The 17,833-nt window shown below is 34.8% G+C and overlaps 1 protein-coding gene across 1 annotated transcript in view; it reads left to right on the forward strand.

Moving 5' to 3' along the window:
* The window catches only part of PRKACB (protein kinase cAMP-activated catalytic subunit beta), a 66,296-nt gene extending 48,673 nt beyond the window's left edge, over positions 1–17,623 (forward strand). Inside the window, exons 9-10 of the mRNA XM_021690319.2 lie at positions 8,974–9,138; positions 14,323–17,623. Coding sequence (XP_021545994.1) covers positions 8,974–9,138; positions 14,323–14,448 — 291 coding nt within the window. The 3' untranslated portion in view covers positions 14,449–17,623. The remainder of the gene's footprint in view (positions 1–8,973; positions 9,139–14,322) is intronic.
* Positions 17,624–17,833: the final 210 nt, after the last annotated feature.

Consider the following 17,833-nt stretch of genomic DNA (forward strand, 5'->3'; position numbering starts at 1 on the left):
TAAAAAAAAAAAAAGAAGATAGTAGGAAGGGAGAAATGAAGGGGGATAAATCGGTGTGGGAGATGAACCATGAGAGACTATGGACTCTGAGGAACAAACTGAGGGTTCTAGAGGGGAAGGGGGTAGGGGGATGGGTTAGCCTGGTGATGGGTATCAAAGAGGGCACGTACTGCATGGAGCACTGGGTGTTATACGCAAACAACGAATCATGAAACACTACATCAAAAACTAATGATGTAATGTATGGTGATTAACATAATGAAATTAAAAATAAATAAATTTAGTAAAAAAAAAAAGGTATCACTGCTGTCCTTGTTACATTTGTAGATCTCTAGGCCTCAGGTTTCTTACCCTTGTTAATTGTTTTCACCCAGGAGAATATTAAAGTCCCTGTAAAAGAACTTTTGAGATAAATATCAAGAAAAATTAGTAGACAAGCCAGGTATTTATTTTTTAAGAATTTGAAAAGTAATTATGTAAAATCCCAAGAAAGAATAAGAACCAAAGATGATATGAAGAATGTTGAGAGAACTAAAACACTTTAAAATCCCTGAATGAGAGAAGCATACAGTAGTCCACCCTTATCTGCAGTTCCAGTGGCCTGCAGTCAACTACGGTCCAGAGCACGTGATCGTCCTTCTGAGGTATCATCAGATGGTCAGTAATAGCCTCCCACTACGTCACACACCAACGTCATTCACCTCACTTCCTGTCCTCACGTAGGCCTGGTATCATGTCACGTCATCACAAGAGGGTGAGAGACATACAGTAAGATCGTTTGATAGAGGGACAGACCCATGTAACTTTTATTACAGCAGCATAGTGTTACAGTGGTTCATTGTTGTTAGTCTCTTACTGTGCCTAATTCATAAATTACGCATTATCAGAAGTAGATTTACATGGGAAAAGACAGCCAAAATTAAGAATGCAGAAATTACACTAATAGTTCCAAATAATTTAATTATAGATCATTACAAAGTTCCTGAATCTTTACTACATTGCTTTTATTTATCCTTAACTTTACAAAAGGAATAAAACTGTCTGACAAGGACGCCATCATAACTAAATTTCACTTACTTAGAAAAATTGCTTTATTTAAAATGAATGTATCTTCATTTGTATGAATTGGCCTTCATTGGCCAATCATTACATTGTCTAAAAAATTTTTTAACTGCTTATGAATATGTTTTCATTTCACATCAAACTTTAATAGTCAGGATACAATATTAACTTAATATTTAAATCTGCATATAGTCTAAAATCATAACTGTTTAAATCTGAGTCACCTTAACAACACCTTAGCAACATAAAATTTTATCTTATCACAGATACTTTTCTTCACTTATTTAAAAATAGGAGAGGATGTTTGGTGTACTATTGTTTTTAACTAAGGGTGCCAGATTATCTCTTCCCATATTGGATACAAAGTTATTTTCATCCCTTTTCCCTTTTGCTGGTAAAGTAGAACTCATGAAAGCAGAATATTGCCATTAAGTGATCTCTAAGATCTGTTTTATGTGAACATAAAGTCATATGCACCATTCCCAATAAAACCATCTGTTTCAACACTCAAATCCAAACTAGGATGTATCTCTGTCTACCTTACAAAAGTATTATTATCTCTCTAGCTAGTAAATAAAAGTCAAATTGGAGACTAATATTTAAATTTTTTAATTACTCGAGTCATTAAAAATCAAATTATGGTCTTACAAATCCTGTATTTCTATTTAAAATCTTTAATGGTTTGAATGATACATCATTTAAAAACCAATGTTTCAATGAGAATTCTTTTTTCTGATTTTTTAAAAGTATGTTATTTTATGCAACATTTTATATTGATTACATTTTTCCATTCTGAAACCATGTTACAAAGATTATAGGTGTCAGTAACATGAAAGTTAAAATAAAATGTATTTAATGAAGTGATTAATTCACTGAAATACATACATTTGAAAATTAGATTGTTAAGTACTTTCTCTATTACAATATTTTAACTGAGGTTGGTATTTTTAAATGCACAGAAAGATGATCAATCAGCTTGTTAGATTCTCTCCTACACATATTTTGCCTTTAAAAAAGGAGGAGGTGGTATTTTAAATGTCAAATTATTCATGCAATATCAAGGTTCAGGTTTAGAAATGCATAGTTGACAGAAAAGTCTTACAATTTTCGCGTTATATTTGCCATATCCTAGCAATATATATGCTGAGTTTCTGTATATAGTCTAAATTTCATACTTCAGTGCCATATACTCCATGACAAGTATCAGTTATGGTTTCTACAGCAACTCTATCTGGTTGCGTTACTCTTGGAAATATAAAAGTTGATATTGTGTTCAAAAATGATACTTGCAAATAAGGCAGTCAAGTAACAGCTGTTGTGGAAACCATAACTTTATAGTCCTTGACTTATATAATTAAAAAAATTCTGAGCTTCATTATAGATATAAAGTAAATATCATTCCATTTTTAGTGAGCACCAAAAATGTACAAGGAGACACTATACAAAATATAAAGTTGTAAACATACATATATATAGAATGATCAAAGAGGCAGTTCATTTATTCCTCAAGGGAAATTCACATTCACATGAAGGGTAATTGATTAGCGGTTAACTGGCTATTCCTTTTTTTGTCATGGGTCCCTAGAACCAATCCCAGGTTAGGTGATTCACTAGGAAGACTCACAAACTTCAGCATATAGTAATACTCAAGAAATGAATATCTTCTATTGTACCTTCATTATAAGGTACCTTATAACAAAAAGATATAAAGTAAAATCAGCAAAGGGAAAGGCTCATGGGGCAGTCTCTTGAGGAAACTAGGCAAAGTTTTCAAGAGTCTTCTCCCAGTTGAGTTACAAGGGATGAACTTAATTCTTTCAGCAACAAATTGTTATCTACCAGGGAAGCTCATTAGAGACTCAGAGCCCAAGGGTTTTATTGGGATCACATATACACCTTCTACTTAGTGCATACCTGCATCCCAAACTCACAGAGCAAAATAGATATTCAGCATAAGCCATATTGTTTGTACAAACAATCTAGGTACAGTGAACCACTCATATTATTTAGGGAAAGTTTCATATCAGTGTGAGGAACTGTTACCATGCCACTTCCCAGATAACCTGCCCAGGGCTAAACTTGCAAGCAGGCCTTCCTTAAGGGTAACAGCCCCAAACCTGCTACATTATCTCTTTTCTGCACAGATTCTACTTCCTAAATAATATACATATATGCAGAAATACCACTACACTTTTTCTAAGATGCCATTGTTAATGCTTTTGGGGAAATTTAAATGCCATTTACTATTTGTCTATGGCTATAGTTAAAGAAACTTAGAGAACTTGGTAGTCATTTCCATAAAATTCAAAAGCAGCTTTACCAATGCCTAAAACCCAGGCCATTTCTTAACACTTTGCTGTGGTCATTCAAAATTCTTCTTAATACTTTCTTTGAGACAGTCCTTACTCTAGTGGTCTTTTGGGCAAATGATGGCAACTTGTTTTGCAGTGGAGGGAATGAGGATCGGGTGGGTAATGGTCCTCTGTAACTACCACTCTTTCTGCATAGGTAAGAGAACAGACCAGAGAGCCCACAGTTGTAGTACTAATATTTAATAAGTATTTTTTAAATGTACTAGTTCTTTTTATATATAGGATCCAGGCTGATTAAAGTTGCTTCAGGTCCTATGAAGCAGTGTGGAGGTTGGCACCATATCTATAGAAAGCCTAATGTATGAAAGTTGTTATGCCTTTTGAAAAATTTACTAATAAATATGCTCATTTTTGCTAGATAAATTTGTTACTGGGATATAGATTTCTTAGAACTGTACCTAATTTAGAAAGGTAAATTTTTTTTCTTTTTTTTTAAATTTAAATTCAATTAGCCAACATATGGTACATCATTAGTTTCAGATGCAGAAAGGTAATTTTTAAAAATTTATTCCAACATGCTTGTGGACAGAAGTTAACGGATTATTGCTTGTTGGCTGTGTGCAAACTCTTTTGAGTCATTTAAGCCAGTAAATTTTATCCCAACGCATAAAAGTACTGTTACTAGTTAAGCCATCTCCCTGTCACTTGCAGAAGAATAGCAGTAAAAATTATCCCTTCTTCAGTCAGAGATCAACTTTGTAATTTTGTGATTAAATTGAATGTAGACAAATTTGATTTTGGTCTTATTTTATTTCTAAAACTAAAAAAAAAAAGGTAAAGTGGTTAGTGAATTTAAATCACCCAGTATAGATATGGTAACAACATGATCTGACTTGCTTTGTGGATGTAACTTCCTCTTAATTTTTAGAAAATATTAATCTTTCCTAAAACCAAAATGTGTAAGACTTTATAAGCAGAACCAATATTCTATCAAGTTTGCATAATTCAGAGTGAATTTTGTAATTGGTTTAACATATTACATAATGTAATTTGATGAAGTTGTTTAAAATATCAGGTATATTTACAATACTGTCTTTCTAAAATAGGGTCATAGTTTTCCTTTTTCTCCTTCACTCTACCAAATTTAAGTACCATTAGAAAAGAAGAAAGTGCTTTTCTGTAAATTAACAGGTAGAGCATAAGAAGGAACTTCTTGCATTCTCCAAATGACTTTTCTAGCACAGACTGTCCTTGAGTCGTCTAGATATCTAGTGATAGATATTGCTGTCTTCCAAGTTCCTTCTTTGATTCAAAATTCACCTTATCATTAAAATATTCTAACAGAAAGGTTGAAAAAAATTAAAAATATTGAATTAGTGCCTTGTGTCAGTTTCATAAAAATTACCTAATTTCTTTTCGTACCTGGGGGGATGAAGTATACTTTCATCATTTTAACAATGAGGTAACTGAGACTCAGAAAGGTGGAAGAGTTTGCCCGAAAGCATAGAGCATGTATGTGACTGGAGTTGGGACTGAAACCCAGGTATTCTTTCTACGAAAATGAAAGGCTGGTAGAATTTTTGAGATGGTTAAGAATGTTCATTTTTATTTAGTTTAACTCCCTTATCCTATATGTAGGTAAATCAAGATTCAGAATTGCCCAAAGATGAAAGGTAGTTTGTGGCAAAGCCAGAAACAGAATCTAATTCAGTGGTTCATTTATTATCTGTACCCTTGGCTTCAGTGACTCTTCACAATCTTAGTTTTATTCCTGCATTACTAATCTTTCCTTATCAACCTCCTTGCCTTGGTCCTCTTCTCTTCTCTGCACTTTCTCCATTGGTGGTCTCATCCAGTTTCATGACTTTAAATGCCAACTGACGATTTCCAAATTCACTTTTTCAGTCCATACCTGACTCTTGGGTTGCAGACCCTTGTAGCCAACTTCCTACCTGAGATCTCCATTCAGGTATCAAATAAATATCTTAAACTAAATCCGTCCAAAACTAACAGACTTTTGTTTTCCCTAGCAAATCTGTTCTTCCCACTGCTCTTTCCATCTCAGTTGATGGCAACACCATCCTTTCAGTTACTCAGGCCAAGACACCCTGGAGTCTTCACTCTGTATATAATGCACAGGAAAACGATTTTGGCTCTATCTATCTTTAGAATATACACAGAATTCAACCACTTCTTACCACCGCTTATTGCTGTCTTCTGAATCACTAGACTGGTTCTTTAAAAATGTTAAATTAGATCCTGTTACTTCTTCCAGAACCTTGCAATGATTCCCCATTTTCTTCAGAGTAAAAATCAAAGACCTTACAGTGCAAGAGTTTGTGAGGATGACAACATTTTGCTAAATTACTGTCTATCATTTCTCTTCCTCACTAGAATGTAAACTCTGTGAAGGTAGGACTCTGTCTTATTTTGTTTACTACTGTGTCCCAAGCACTATGTGCCTAGCATCCATTATTTGTCAAATTTGAATTATTGCATTCATTTAATATTCATTGAGTTCATATTGTATGTCAGACCAGTGCTGGATACAGCGATTAGTTATGGTCTCTGCCTTCATGAAGCTTTCAAGAAGTGGACACTCACTCTCAGAGATACTGACTCAGTTGGTCTTCTGTGTATTCCAAACATCTGTATTTTTTAAATTATCACAGACTATTTTGAAACACAGTGTATGTCAAAAGCTTGTTCTGTATGTCTATACCTCATACCTGTAGAAACAGATTTATTCTCAAGAATATATCATAAGGAAATTCAGCAGTAACTTAGTCCCTAAAGGTTTTAAATAATCCTAACCAGGAAATAATTAGGGGGAGAAGACCAAATAAACACTCTAGGAAGTGTATATTGTGCAAACATCTCTTTCATGTTAATGCCAGTTTCCAGTGATCTTATCTCTCAGATCTAATGGTTTAATGGATCTAGACTTTTTCTTTTCCCTCTCTGGCTCTTTTTCTGCTACTTTCACATTGTTTGCCCAAATTATCAGAAAGCCGTAGAAATCAGGAGGATTAAGTTATTTTCCCAACAATGAAACTGAGTTGGTAGTCTCACTGGAGCTTGGGTTCCTTATCTTAAAATGAAGGTTTGGACTAAATTAAACTAAAACTCCCTTTGCTCCAATATTTTAGGATTCTGATTTCAATTTCTACAGCAGTTATAATTAATAATAGTAATAGAAATAATACTCTTCTTAATATAATTTTGAAGGAAAAATTAGTCATTCTTCCCATTATAGAAATCTTTGGTGTTTCCAAGTTAATGTACCATAAAGAAAAGTCTTGCATCTAAAACATAATTGTGTTTAAGTCATTTTCTGGTTTTTGCTAGTTTCAGTTTGATGAATCAACATGGCTCTTTGGAAAGTCAAATCAACAAAGAAACTACATTTCTGATTACATTTCAGAACAAACAGAAAAAATACTTTCATAATGATTCCCATTATTTCTCCTTCAGTATACTTAAAGGATCTGACATAGTCTCATTAACATGCTTACTATGTGAGTGTGGGCTACCTAACAGAATCTCTGGGGAAGAAGAGAGGGTGTGATGTGGAGGTGAAGAGGATATGCCTATCATATGATAAGGTTTCCAAATGACTCTGATATCTACCATCACAACCCCCCCAACCACAACTCCTCATTTGAGAATCACTCTTCTTAAGATTACAAAGATATACACACACCTTAACTAATCCAATACCAACACTTTATCTGCATTCCAAAATAAAGAACTACTCTATTTAGGTGTGTATATTCTTTAAGCATTCTATTGCACATTACCTGAATTCAAAAGATAATTTATATGTGGTACATTATTGTCTACTGTTCTGAACATCATGAAGGGGAAAATAACTGGCACATTACATTGAACAGTTCATGCAGACTCTATTCCAAACAAAGATAGCTCTACTTCAAATAAGTTACTTCTTTGGAATCTAAGCAAAGTTGGAATATAACCACTGTATAAATAAATCATGTTATTTTTAGACAGTATGCCTTTTGAGTACAGCATATTCTGTAGTTTCTACTCCAACTAGGATAAATGAGGAAGTGTCCTGACAGTAACTATTTTCAGGTTATTGAATCATGAGAACAGTATAGAATAATTAAGAGTGTATACTCTGAAGTCAGAGTACCTGGTTTGGAATTATAGCTCTGCTACCACTTATTAGCTCTATAATCTCAGGCAAATAACTTAATCTGTGTAAGTTTCAATTGCATCACCTGTAAAATGGAGATCAAATCATGTTTACCTTAATGTTAATTTTGGGTTTTATGAGCCAGTGCGCATGAAGTTTAGCACAGTGATGAACTTCTAATAAGCCATTGTATAAATAAAACTTTACTTTTAGAATTAAAAACTAAAGATAGTGGCAATTCACATCTTTTTTTTTTTTTAGAACATAACCCCTCTTATAATCTGTGATAATACAGGCTTTGCAAAAATGAGGCTTTTAGTTGCTAATTTATATGAGTTGACCCCAAATCCTGTTCAGTTATTAGCTATTCGACCTTCAATTAGTCTTTGGTTGTTGGACACAAATATTAGTTTTCCTCTAGTATGATGATTTTAGTTTATTTACATTAAAATTTTTTTCATCTGTCACTAACAGAAAAAATAAAACTTCTGCACAAAGCAGTGAATAGAGTTGCAAATAGTGTTTCTCAAGTTTTCATGCACATATGAAAGAATCACTTGGAGATAAAAACCTTAGAATTTCAGACCCAATGCCCCCATCATTTGAAGTAAGCCCCAGGAATCAGCATTTTTATCCCTCCACTCTCCCAGTTGATTCTGATGAAAGTGGGTCCTAGGAACACTCTTTGAGAAGCATTTATGTACAAAATAGCATAAGTAGCAGTTAGAAGACTATAGTTCTGAATCTGGCTTTGCCACAGAGTCTAGCTTTGCCTGCTAATGATTTAACTTATACTTTGACAATATGAGAATGCGCATCATGTTGAGCTTTTTGAAAGTCAGAATATAAATTAAGGAGTTCTATATATTTGAAGACCATGTAATAAAGAACAAAATTCATGAGCCTAGGAATCATGACTAGATGTTTAGTCCCAACTCTGTCACCTTGTAGTCTAATGATTGGGTAAGTTATACAATGTCTGTGGATCCTAGTTTCTCCATCTTTAGAATAGAATTAATACCATATTCACCAAGTATGTCATAGCTCATTGCTATATATCCAGTGTGAGAGCAGTGTAGTACATAGTAGGTCTCAATAACTGTCAACTGGACAAACAACATTATTTGAAATGATGTACTAAATTCTGGGAATAACAAACAAAAGTGGCACAGTACCCTCCCTCCAGAAGCTCATGGTCTGGGGGAAAGAGACATACACAGATATTGCAGCATACCTAAATGAAGATCAACTGAGGCAATGTCATGACGCGCGATAGGAGTCAGAAGGTGATGGTGGCACTTGGAGAGAACCACGGTAAGAATGCAAAGAGCTCTGAAAGGGATCTGTTAACCCTTTAAAGCATTTTCTTCAGAGGTCTCTGCCCTGTTGGAAGTTGAGGCCATGCTAACGTATGTTTGACCACATGGTGTGTTGGTACAGGTCCGATTCCCATCGCACTTCAGTTCAGATCTCAAGGACCTTCTAAGGAACCTGCTACAGGTGGATTTGACGAAGCGGTTTGGAAACCTGAAGAATGGTGTGAGTGATATAAAAACTCACAAGTGGTTTGCCACCACAGATTGGATTGCTATTTACCAGAGGAAGGTGAGCCGTTTCTTTAATTTAAAAGCTTTTACAAGTTGGCATTTAAATTATATATAACAGAGATATTTTCAGCTTAACACATGATTTTAATTTTTTTTACCTTTGAATTATTCCTATGCAGGACTTAAGGGACCTTTCCAGCCCACAACTTAAAAATGAGTTTTCTCCCTGATAAAAGAGAAAGCATAGTCTATTTTGACCATCAACCTGAAATGTTTTCAGTGTCAAATTTTTCCTACCCATGCCTCTTATTCTTTACAATATCATGGTAATTATACAGTAGACAGTGTCCCAAAGGTTTGCATTTCAACACTGATATGAAGCCACATTAGAAAGACAACATATAAACAAACATAGTCTCCCACCCGGAATTGGCACAAGCTAGATTTAATAACATTTAATAGCTAGATTCATCAGATATTTTTCAGTCTTTGTCACTTCACCTTTCTATCAAATTGAGACATTTAAGTAAAGATTTTGCTGTGCTGAATTACCTTTCTCTCTCCTTTGCTTCTTAAATGCCCAGTTAAAGATAATTTGTATGTATAAAGTGTTTACATCTTGAATATATTTTTTCTCTTTTTTTTTTTCATAAAACCAAAACTCCTAATGTTTCAGAGACTTGCCATATTGCTCTGCAGCGTGAGTGAATTTCCTTAGGAAAAAAATGTAAATGCTGTAATTGAATATTAATAGCAGTTTTCCGAGTTTATATCTTTTAGAAAAAATTATAAAAACAAAGATTAAAAGAATTTAATAATGCAGCAAAGACCAAAACAATGTGAGTGCAGTAGTCTCTGCATCTCATAAGATAGGTTCAGAAACTCCCTAGCCATTAAATCATGAAACAGCCTTTAGCATCATTACCTCAGCTGGATGTGTTGTATTCTCTTTGGGTGACTTAGTGAATCTGTATTTTCTTTTAGTGCTTTTTTATCTGACTTCTTTTTTGTTGATGCTTCATAATTAGCTAATTATTCTCTCAGCATTTGTTGAATGAATAATCCTTATTTGGCCCCTTATTTGAAATTCCACCTTTACTAATGTTAATTTATTATATATTTATATATTTCAGTCTGTTCCTGAACTTTATTTTTATGAGTTCCTTTTGTCTATTCTTATACTGTACACTTTACCGTTTTATATAGCTTTATGGTGTTTTTTTAATTTTCAAAATATATATTTGATCTGTGGAATTCCTATAAATATTCATGGAAAAGAATACATAATTCAGATTTTTTATAGTTTTATTGTATGAAAATACACAAAACAAAATTTGCTATCCTGGCCATTTGTAAGTGTACAGTTCAGTGGCATTAAGTACATTCACACTGTTCTGTCGCCGTCACCACCATCCCTCTCCAGAATTCTTTCATCTTGCAAAATTAGAACTCTGTACCCATTAAACAATAACTCCCTGTTTTATTAGTCTTTCCAAATACTTATATTGTATTTGGGGCTCTTAATTGGGATAACAGTATATTAATTAGAAGAGAATCAAAATCTTGAAAATTCCTCATAATGAACATGTTATATTTCTACATTTATTCAAATATTTTCTGTCATTCGGTAAAGTCTTAGAGAGCCCTGCCCCATATAGGTCCAATTTCTTTCTTAAAGAACCAAAATCTCTACTTCACTATGAATGGAACCTTTATGGAACCTAATTTAAAATAATAATAATAAATTCCTCAAAAAAATAAAGTTATTCCTTAAATTTATACACTGATTGCTATTGCAAATGCATTTGCTTTCCCATTATAGTAGAATATAGGGGGAAACATAATTTCTATGTTTGTGTTGTAACTGGCCACCTTACTAAATTCTGTTGTTGATTTCCGTAGGTTTTTCAGTGATTCCCTTGCATTTTATTGATAAATAATTACAGTGGGCAGAGATACCATTTGCCTCTACTTTTTCAATATTTATATCTTTTATTTCCATTTTGCTCTATTGTATATGCTAGAATGTCTAAAATAATATTTTCAAAGAGTAGGACTGTTGAGCTGTATTGTCTTATTCCTGTTTTGAATGGGAATGCCTTTCATGTTTTAGCTTCAAATATGAAGTTAGCTGTTTGTCTTGGATAAATATCCTTGATCAGGTTAAGAAAATATCAAAAAAAGACAATAAAAAACATACCAAAAAAAGAATATTCTTGATTCCTAGTTTATTGTGCTTTATCTTCTTTGACATATTAGCATGATGAATTATATCAATGAGATATCCTCACATTCCTGAACACAATTTAATCATGAGGTATTATTATTATAATACCTGCAAAATATTATTTAAAATATGCAAAGTCAATTTGCTAAAATTTTATTTAGGATCTTTGCTTCTATAGTCATAAGTTTTACTTACGTGCAGTTTTTGTTTTTCCGGAGTTGATTCCATGTCTTTTTATTCCTTGGGAAACTTGAGGAAATAAGAATTAACTTGGAAATTTTAACAAACTAATTTTTCTTTGGGTATTGGTCTCTAAGTTTTTGCCTCTTCTTCAGTCAATTTCAGAAATTTATATTTTCTTATAAAATCATCCATACCCCCTATTATTATCACTGTTTATATGATCTTTATTGTCATATTTGTGTTAATTAATGCTATATTTAGATATATTTATTAGATTTGCTTGAGGTTTACCCATTTTATTAGTATTTTAAAGATGATAATATTTTTAATCTTTTCATATTTATATTTAAAAAGAAAAATTTCTGCTGTTAGCATTTACTAATCTACCCATATTGTGTATTATATTTTTACAATTTTTTTTTTTAAAAAAAGCTTTTATTTATTTGAGAGAGAGTGAGCGAGAGAGAAGGAGCACAAGGAGGGTGAGGGGGAGAGGGAGAAGCAGGCTCTCCGCTGAGCAGGGAGCCCGATGCGGGGCTGGAACCCAGGACCCCAGGATCATGACCTGAGCCAAAGGCAGACACTTAACCGACTGAGCCACCCAGGCGCCCCTACAATTATTCTTAAAGTGGGATAAAACTGAACTACTACTGCTCATTTAGTTTGTGTGCTTTCCAGAGGGCTTGACTTACCTTAGGTAGTGAACAGCTTATCTGCCAAGTAGCACCCTATAGCAAACAGGTTGTAGTATTGGACAGATTGGTCAACCACAAATCTTGACTATCAAATGGACTTGGAGATCCCTGGGTAATTTACAAGTAGAAATAATTCAGTACTTTAGTATAGCCATTTGTTTTAACATCATCTCAATTATAACTATGCACAGCAATACAAAAATGATAATTTGAATAGTTTTCATAGTCTTTGTTATTCTCTGACCAAGTGCTCACGAGCAATGAAATAGTCCAAGCCGTCTAGCAGAGAGACACCAAACGGAAGAAAGAGGCCTGGACAACTCAAACTGTGCAATCATTGTACATGTAGAGATGATCCCAACAGGTGTGATCCTAAACTGCTGCCTGGCTAGATGTGAGACAGCTGTCTGCACAGCTGATTCCTCTGCAAGGTGCAGAACAGCAGTCCCCAGAGCATGCACATGAGGCAACCAGCTGGCAAACTAAAAGATGATATTAGACTTCCCAGTCCTACATACTTTTTACCTTATTCTTTTTAAATGTCTTGTTTGTGTATATATCTTATACTAACATAGTTGTGTGAGTAAATAATTTATAAATAATTCCACATATGTTGGTGATATATACACAAAAATGTTTTACTAAAAGGCATATAAATCAAAAAACTTTGGAGACCACTGGTTTAGATATTAGAAAGAGCTCTGTATCAGAAGTGGGGAATCATGAGCCACCTGGGTGAATAACAACCGACTCTTGGTTTCGGCTCAGGTCGTGATCTGAGGGTTGTGAGATCAAGTCCCACATCGGGCTCTGCGCTCAGCGTGGAATCTGCTTGAGATTCTCTCTCTCTCCCTCTGCCCCTCCCCCTGCTTGCTCTCACTCTCTCTCTCTCTTTCAAATAATTTTTTTAAAAAGGAAGGAACTGATAAAGGAAAATCTAGAATTCTGTAACCTGAAGTGCCAACATTTTGATACCAATAGTTAATTATCCTAGAAATCTCTTAAGTATTATACCATTCCTTGAATGAAAATGTTGAGATTAATAGCAAACCTATTGTTTGCTGCTTTTTGTAATGCTGTTATTATTTAGGGACTTAAAGGCATTTAAAGATGCTACCAAGGGCACCTGGGTGGCTCAGTCATTAAGCGTCTGCCTTCGGCTCAGGTCATGATCCCGGGATCCTGGGATCGAGCCCCACATCAGGCTCCCTGCTCAGCAGGAAGCCTGCTTCTCCCTCTCCCATTCTCCCTGCTTGTGGTCCTTCTCTGTCCGTGTCTCTCTCTGTCAAATAAATAAAATCTCCAAAAAAATTTTAAATAGATGCTACCATATAGTAAGAGTGGGAATTTATTTTCCTTAGTGTTTAGAAACTCCCAGGCATTCGTTTTTCCTCTTTATTATTCCAATATATGTGTTCCCCTCCCACACACCACCACCACACAGTTAACTCAAGTCTTCACACTGTCTACCTGGAGATAGCATCAGACTCCATAGGTTGAGGGCTCAGTCCTCTAAGAGTGCCCCCCACCCACCTTCACTTCAGACATTCATCACAAGTCTAGTCACCTGTGCTTTTGCTAAGAAGCTATAGATCAGAGGTTCCCACAAACCCCTCCTGGGTTTCGATTACTTTGATAGAGCGGCTCACAACTCAGAAACTTTACTTACTATTACCAGTTTATTATAAAAGAATGTAACTCAGCAACAGCCAGACGGAAGAGATGCATAGGACATGTATGTGGAAGGGGCTCAGAGCTTCCTGCTGTGTCTTCAGGCACACCACTCTCCCCAAATTCCCATTTGTTCATCAACCTGGAAGCTCTCTAAACCCCATCCTTTTGAAGTTTTATGCCTTCATTACGTAGGCATGATTGTTTAAATCATTGGCCATTGGCGACTGAGCTTAGCCTCTAGCCCCTCTTGTCTCCTGGAGGTCAGGGGGTAAGACTGAAAGTTCTGAGTGTCTAACCAGCGCCCATCCTTAGGTTGGCTAGGGGCTTTCCAAAAGTCACCTCATTAACATAACATTTATGAAATCCAAGAGTTTAAAGAGTTCTGTGCTGGGGACTAGGATGAAGACCAAATTTATTATAATCATAATATCATATCACACTTATGTTTCCTTCTCAATTACAGGTTGAAGCACCATTCATACCAAAGTTCAGAGGCTCTGGAGATACCAGCAACTTTGATGACTATGAAGAAGAAGATATCCGTGTCTCTATAACAGAAAAATGTGCAAAAGAATTTTGTGAATTTTAAAGCTGAGCAACAAGATAACATCAGAGCTTACACTCAGTCTTTGCACTCTGTTGAGAGATACGGTGGAGCTGAGACCGTCCTTGTTGAAGCAGTTACCTAGTTTCGTCATTCCAGCGACTGAGTGAGGTCTTTATTGCCATCCGTGTGTGCGCTCTGCATCCACCTATGTAACAAGGCACCGCTAAGCAAAGCATTATCTGTGCCATAACACACAACTAGACACTTTCCTGCTTCCCTTTGGTTTGTCTTTCTCCTCCCCTACATCCATTTCTTCCTTTTTTCATTTTCATCAGTTTTTCTCCAAACAGTGCTCCATTTTATTTTGTTGGTGTTTCAGATGGGCAGTGTTATGGCTCTGTGATATTTGAAAGGAAGGATGAGTGTTGCCTTCGGTAGTTCTTGCCATTATTTTTGTTGGTCAGTGGCTTGAGGATATACTTCCAATAACTGTTTTTACTTTGAGTAGCTCAGACTCAGTTTTGCCAAAACTTTTGACAATTTTTGAAGACAGAATGTCTTATCAACAAGGCAGTTTATACAAAACAAAACAATAACTTTCCTAGAATTCACTGTTCTGGCAAGACACTTGGGCAGACTAACATAGAGTAGCTAGACCCAGCAATTTGGATTCCTAGAGATCAGAGGCTCTATTTCCCTTCACTACCTTTTGTATCATCTTCCCCTCGAGTAATTAAGTGACCAGCTGTGCAGTGTGACAAATGTGTCTCATTCACAGGAAAAACTAATGCTATGGATCATCGCTTGGTACCAGCCTTTATGTAGGTATTAGAGCTAACTCTAAGATTTCTAAACCTTCACTCCTCCATAAGGGTTTTAGCCAGTATTTTAACAGAATGTGACTGATGAAGAAAGTGACAATTTTTTTAGTTTCTCAAATAGTCCTCATGGTAAGCTTTTTAAAGGAAAAGAAATGAACTAAAAACATTAATGTGGACAAATACTTCGCTGAGTCAAACAAATGGCTTGATACTTGTAAACGGTATAGAGATGTTCTTATTTATATGAGGTTGTTGTTTGTTTGTTTTGCTTTGCTTTGTTTTGTCACAGTTAAGAACAAAAGGAATTATTGCCAGGTTATTCCGGTATAATCTGTATGTCAGTCTGAGGTAGAGGCGCTGTTGAAGCTTCGGCTTTCATCCTATGCCTCATCAATGAGGAAAAGGGACAAAGTTTTTAAAACTGCCACAGTTGTATTTTAATTTTGAGGTGTGATATTTTTAGACATGTCAGAATTTCAAGCCTCTTTTCTTTCAGGAAACAGAATGTATGATCATGCAGATACAATTTTAGTATTTGAGTTTAATTTTTTTATACTTCCTTGCCAACAAAATTGCTGTCACGTGGAAATTTCAAGCACTTTTGCACATTTAGTTCAATGTTTGTTGAGAATCCATGGCTTACCTCCGTTTTTTAAGTATTTTTTTCCTTGCTTTTAAATTTTGCCATCTGATTTTATCTCCGTGTGTCAGTGACCTATCTTAAAACAACACACCGAAAGAGTCGAAAATAAACTGTGTTCATTTTTTATGATCAATTTACATGCATATAAGTTGTTTTTAATCAAACCGATCTTAGCGTATATAAGCATTTTTTGCTTCATTATTGGTGCAGGTCACTGACTCTACTTCTTTTCCTCTGTACCCTTGTAAAACCTTTGAAGACATTTAAAAAAGCCTGTCTGGAATATTCTCTGCATCAATCTGTACATCTTTTGGTTGTCAAGTGTTTTTGCATGGTTGTGTCATTTAAAAGCTGATACTGATTTCAGTTGGTCCACCTATATTTAAAATGTGCAACAAAAATATGAAATACTTAGCTGTATCAAGTTTTATGTGACAAAAATATATCATCATGTTAATAAATTTAAAACATCACTTGTATAAAATATTTTAATTAGTTTTTGGCCCAAGAACATGCTGATCATTGTATTCTATGTGTATGCTACAAATTCTATGGTAGCTTTATTGTATATTATTGTAAAATTATTTTAATAAATCATGGGGATGACAATTTGATTATTACATTTTAGTTTTCAGCAATTAAAAAGATTTCTGTAAGTTCTAAAAAAAAATGTTTTAAATAAAATTACTATTGCCCTGCACAACTTGCTGTAAACTCTGCCTAGGTAGATGACCCCTAGGCGTACATTGGTTTTGAGGGCTATTTCGCCATGCCCATTTTACTCTCCATTTAAAGGACATGAGCAAGCTTTCAGATATGTCAAGGGAGTCTATTTCCAGCCAATCAAGTACACTGAATTAGAATATCTTAAAGTTATATAAAACTCACAGTTTTAGCCACAATTTAGCCAAGAACAAGATAAAAACTTGAATAAGAAATAAGTGGAATGAATCAGTATTTAACCTCAGATTACATTATTTGAAACAGAAGAAATTACATTTTTCCTCAGTAAATAATAAGGAGATGGCATTGCAGAGGAAGGACCCCCTGATTCGAAGTCAAAGACATGGGTCTCAGGCTGGTCTGTCACAGGCAGCATGACCTTGGCCTTAGCTCTTCAAAATGAGTTCCATTAGGCAGTTTCTAAGGCCTTTTCTAATTTTCACATGTCATGACAGGATTCTTTTTATTTGACAGTTTGAAGGGATAATGTACTTTGAAGTAAGTCTTGGTAAGGCGATATTTTAGGGCCTTTCTTCTCTTTCTTCTCCGTATCTCTTACAGGGTTCTTACAGTTTTTTGAATATCATGAGGACCTCATGTCTGTTTTGATTCCTTCCTCCTTCACTGATGCTAAATATCCAATTGATATCAAACTGTCAACCTACCAAAAAAAAGATATTGTGGCTTGTGGGTATTGCTGTCTTGTTTTTGATATGTTCTTGTATTGACTGCCCATTGGCCTGAAAATACTCATCGTAAGCCTAAAAAAACAAAAACAACAACAAAAATTTTTTTTCTTTCCCACTGACTGTTTTATCTGCTTGTTGTAAGACTCAAATGAAATAATGTATGTGAAAGCACCTTGTAAACTGTAACCTATCAATGTAAAATGTTAAGGTGTGTTGTTATTTCATTAATTAATTCTTTGTTTAGAATGGAATTTCCTATGCACTACTGTAGCTAGGAAATGCTGAAAACAACTGTGTTTTTTAATTAATCATAACAGCAAAATTAAAGTATCTTCAAAGGATAAAACAGTATATTAAGTCTTGTGTTCTATTTGGTGCCCTTATCTCCTGATTTCTTTTCTGCAGGTACTACAGATGCTTATAGATTCCAGTTTTTATGTATTGGGTTGGTCTCTGGTAGTGGGAACAGAGTAATAGGGGAGAAACGTCCACCAAGCAGGTCCAACTCAGTGTATATTAAGAAACTACTAGATTCATTCCATAGTTTCTAA

Source organism: Neomonachus schauinslandi, chromosome 4 (assembly GCF_002201575.2).
Source record: "Neomonachus schauinslandi chromosome 4, ASM220157v2, whole genome shotgun sequence".
Taxonomy (NCBI): domain Eukaryota; kingdom Metazoa; phylum Chordata; class Mammalia; order Carnivora; family Phocidae; genus Neomonachus; species Neomonachus schauinslandi.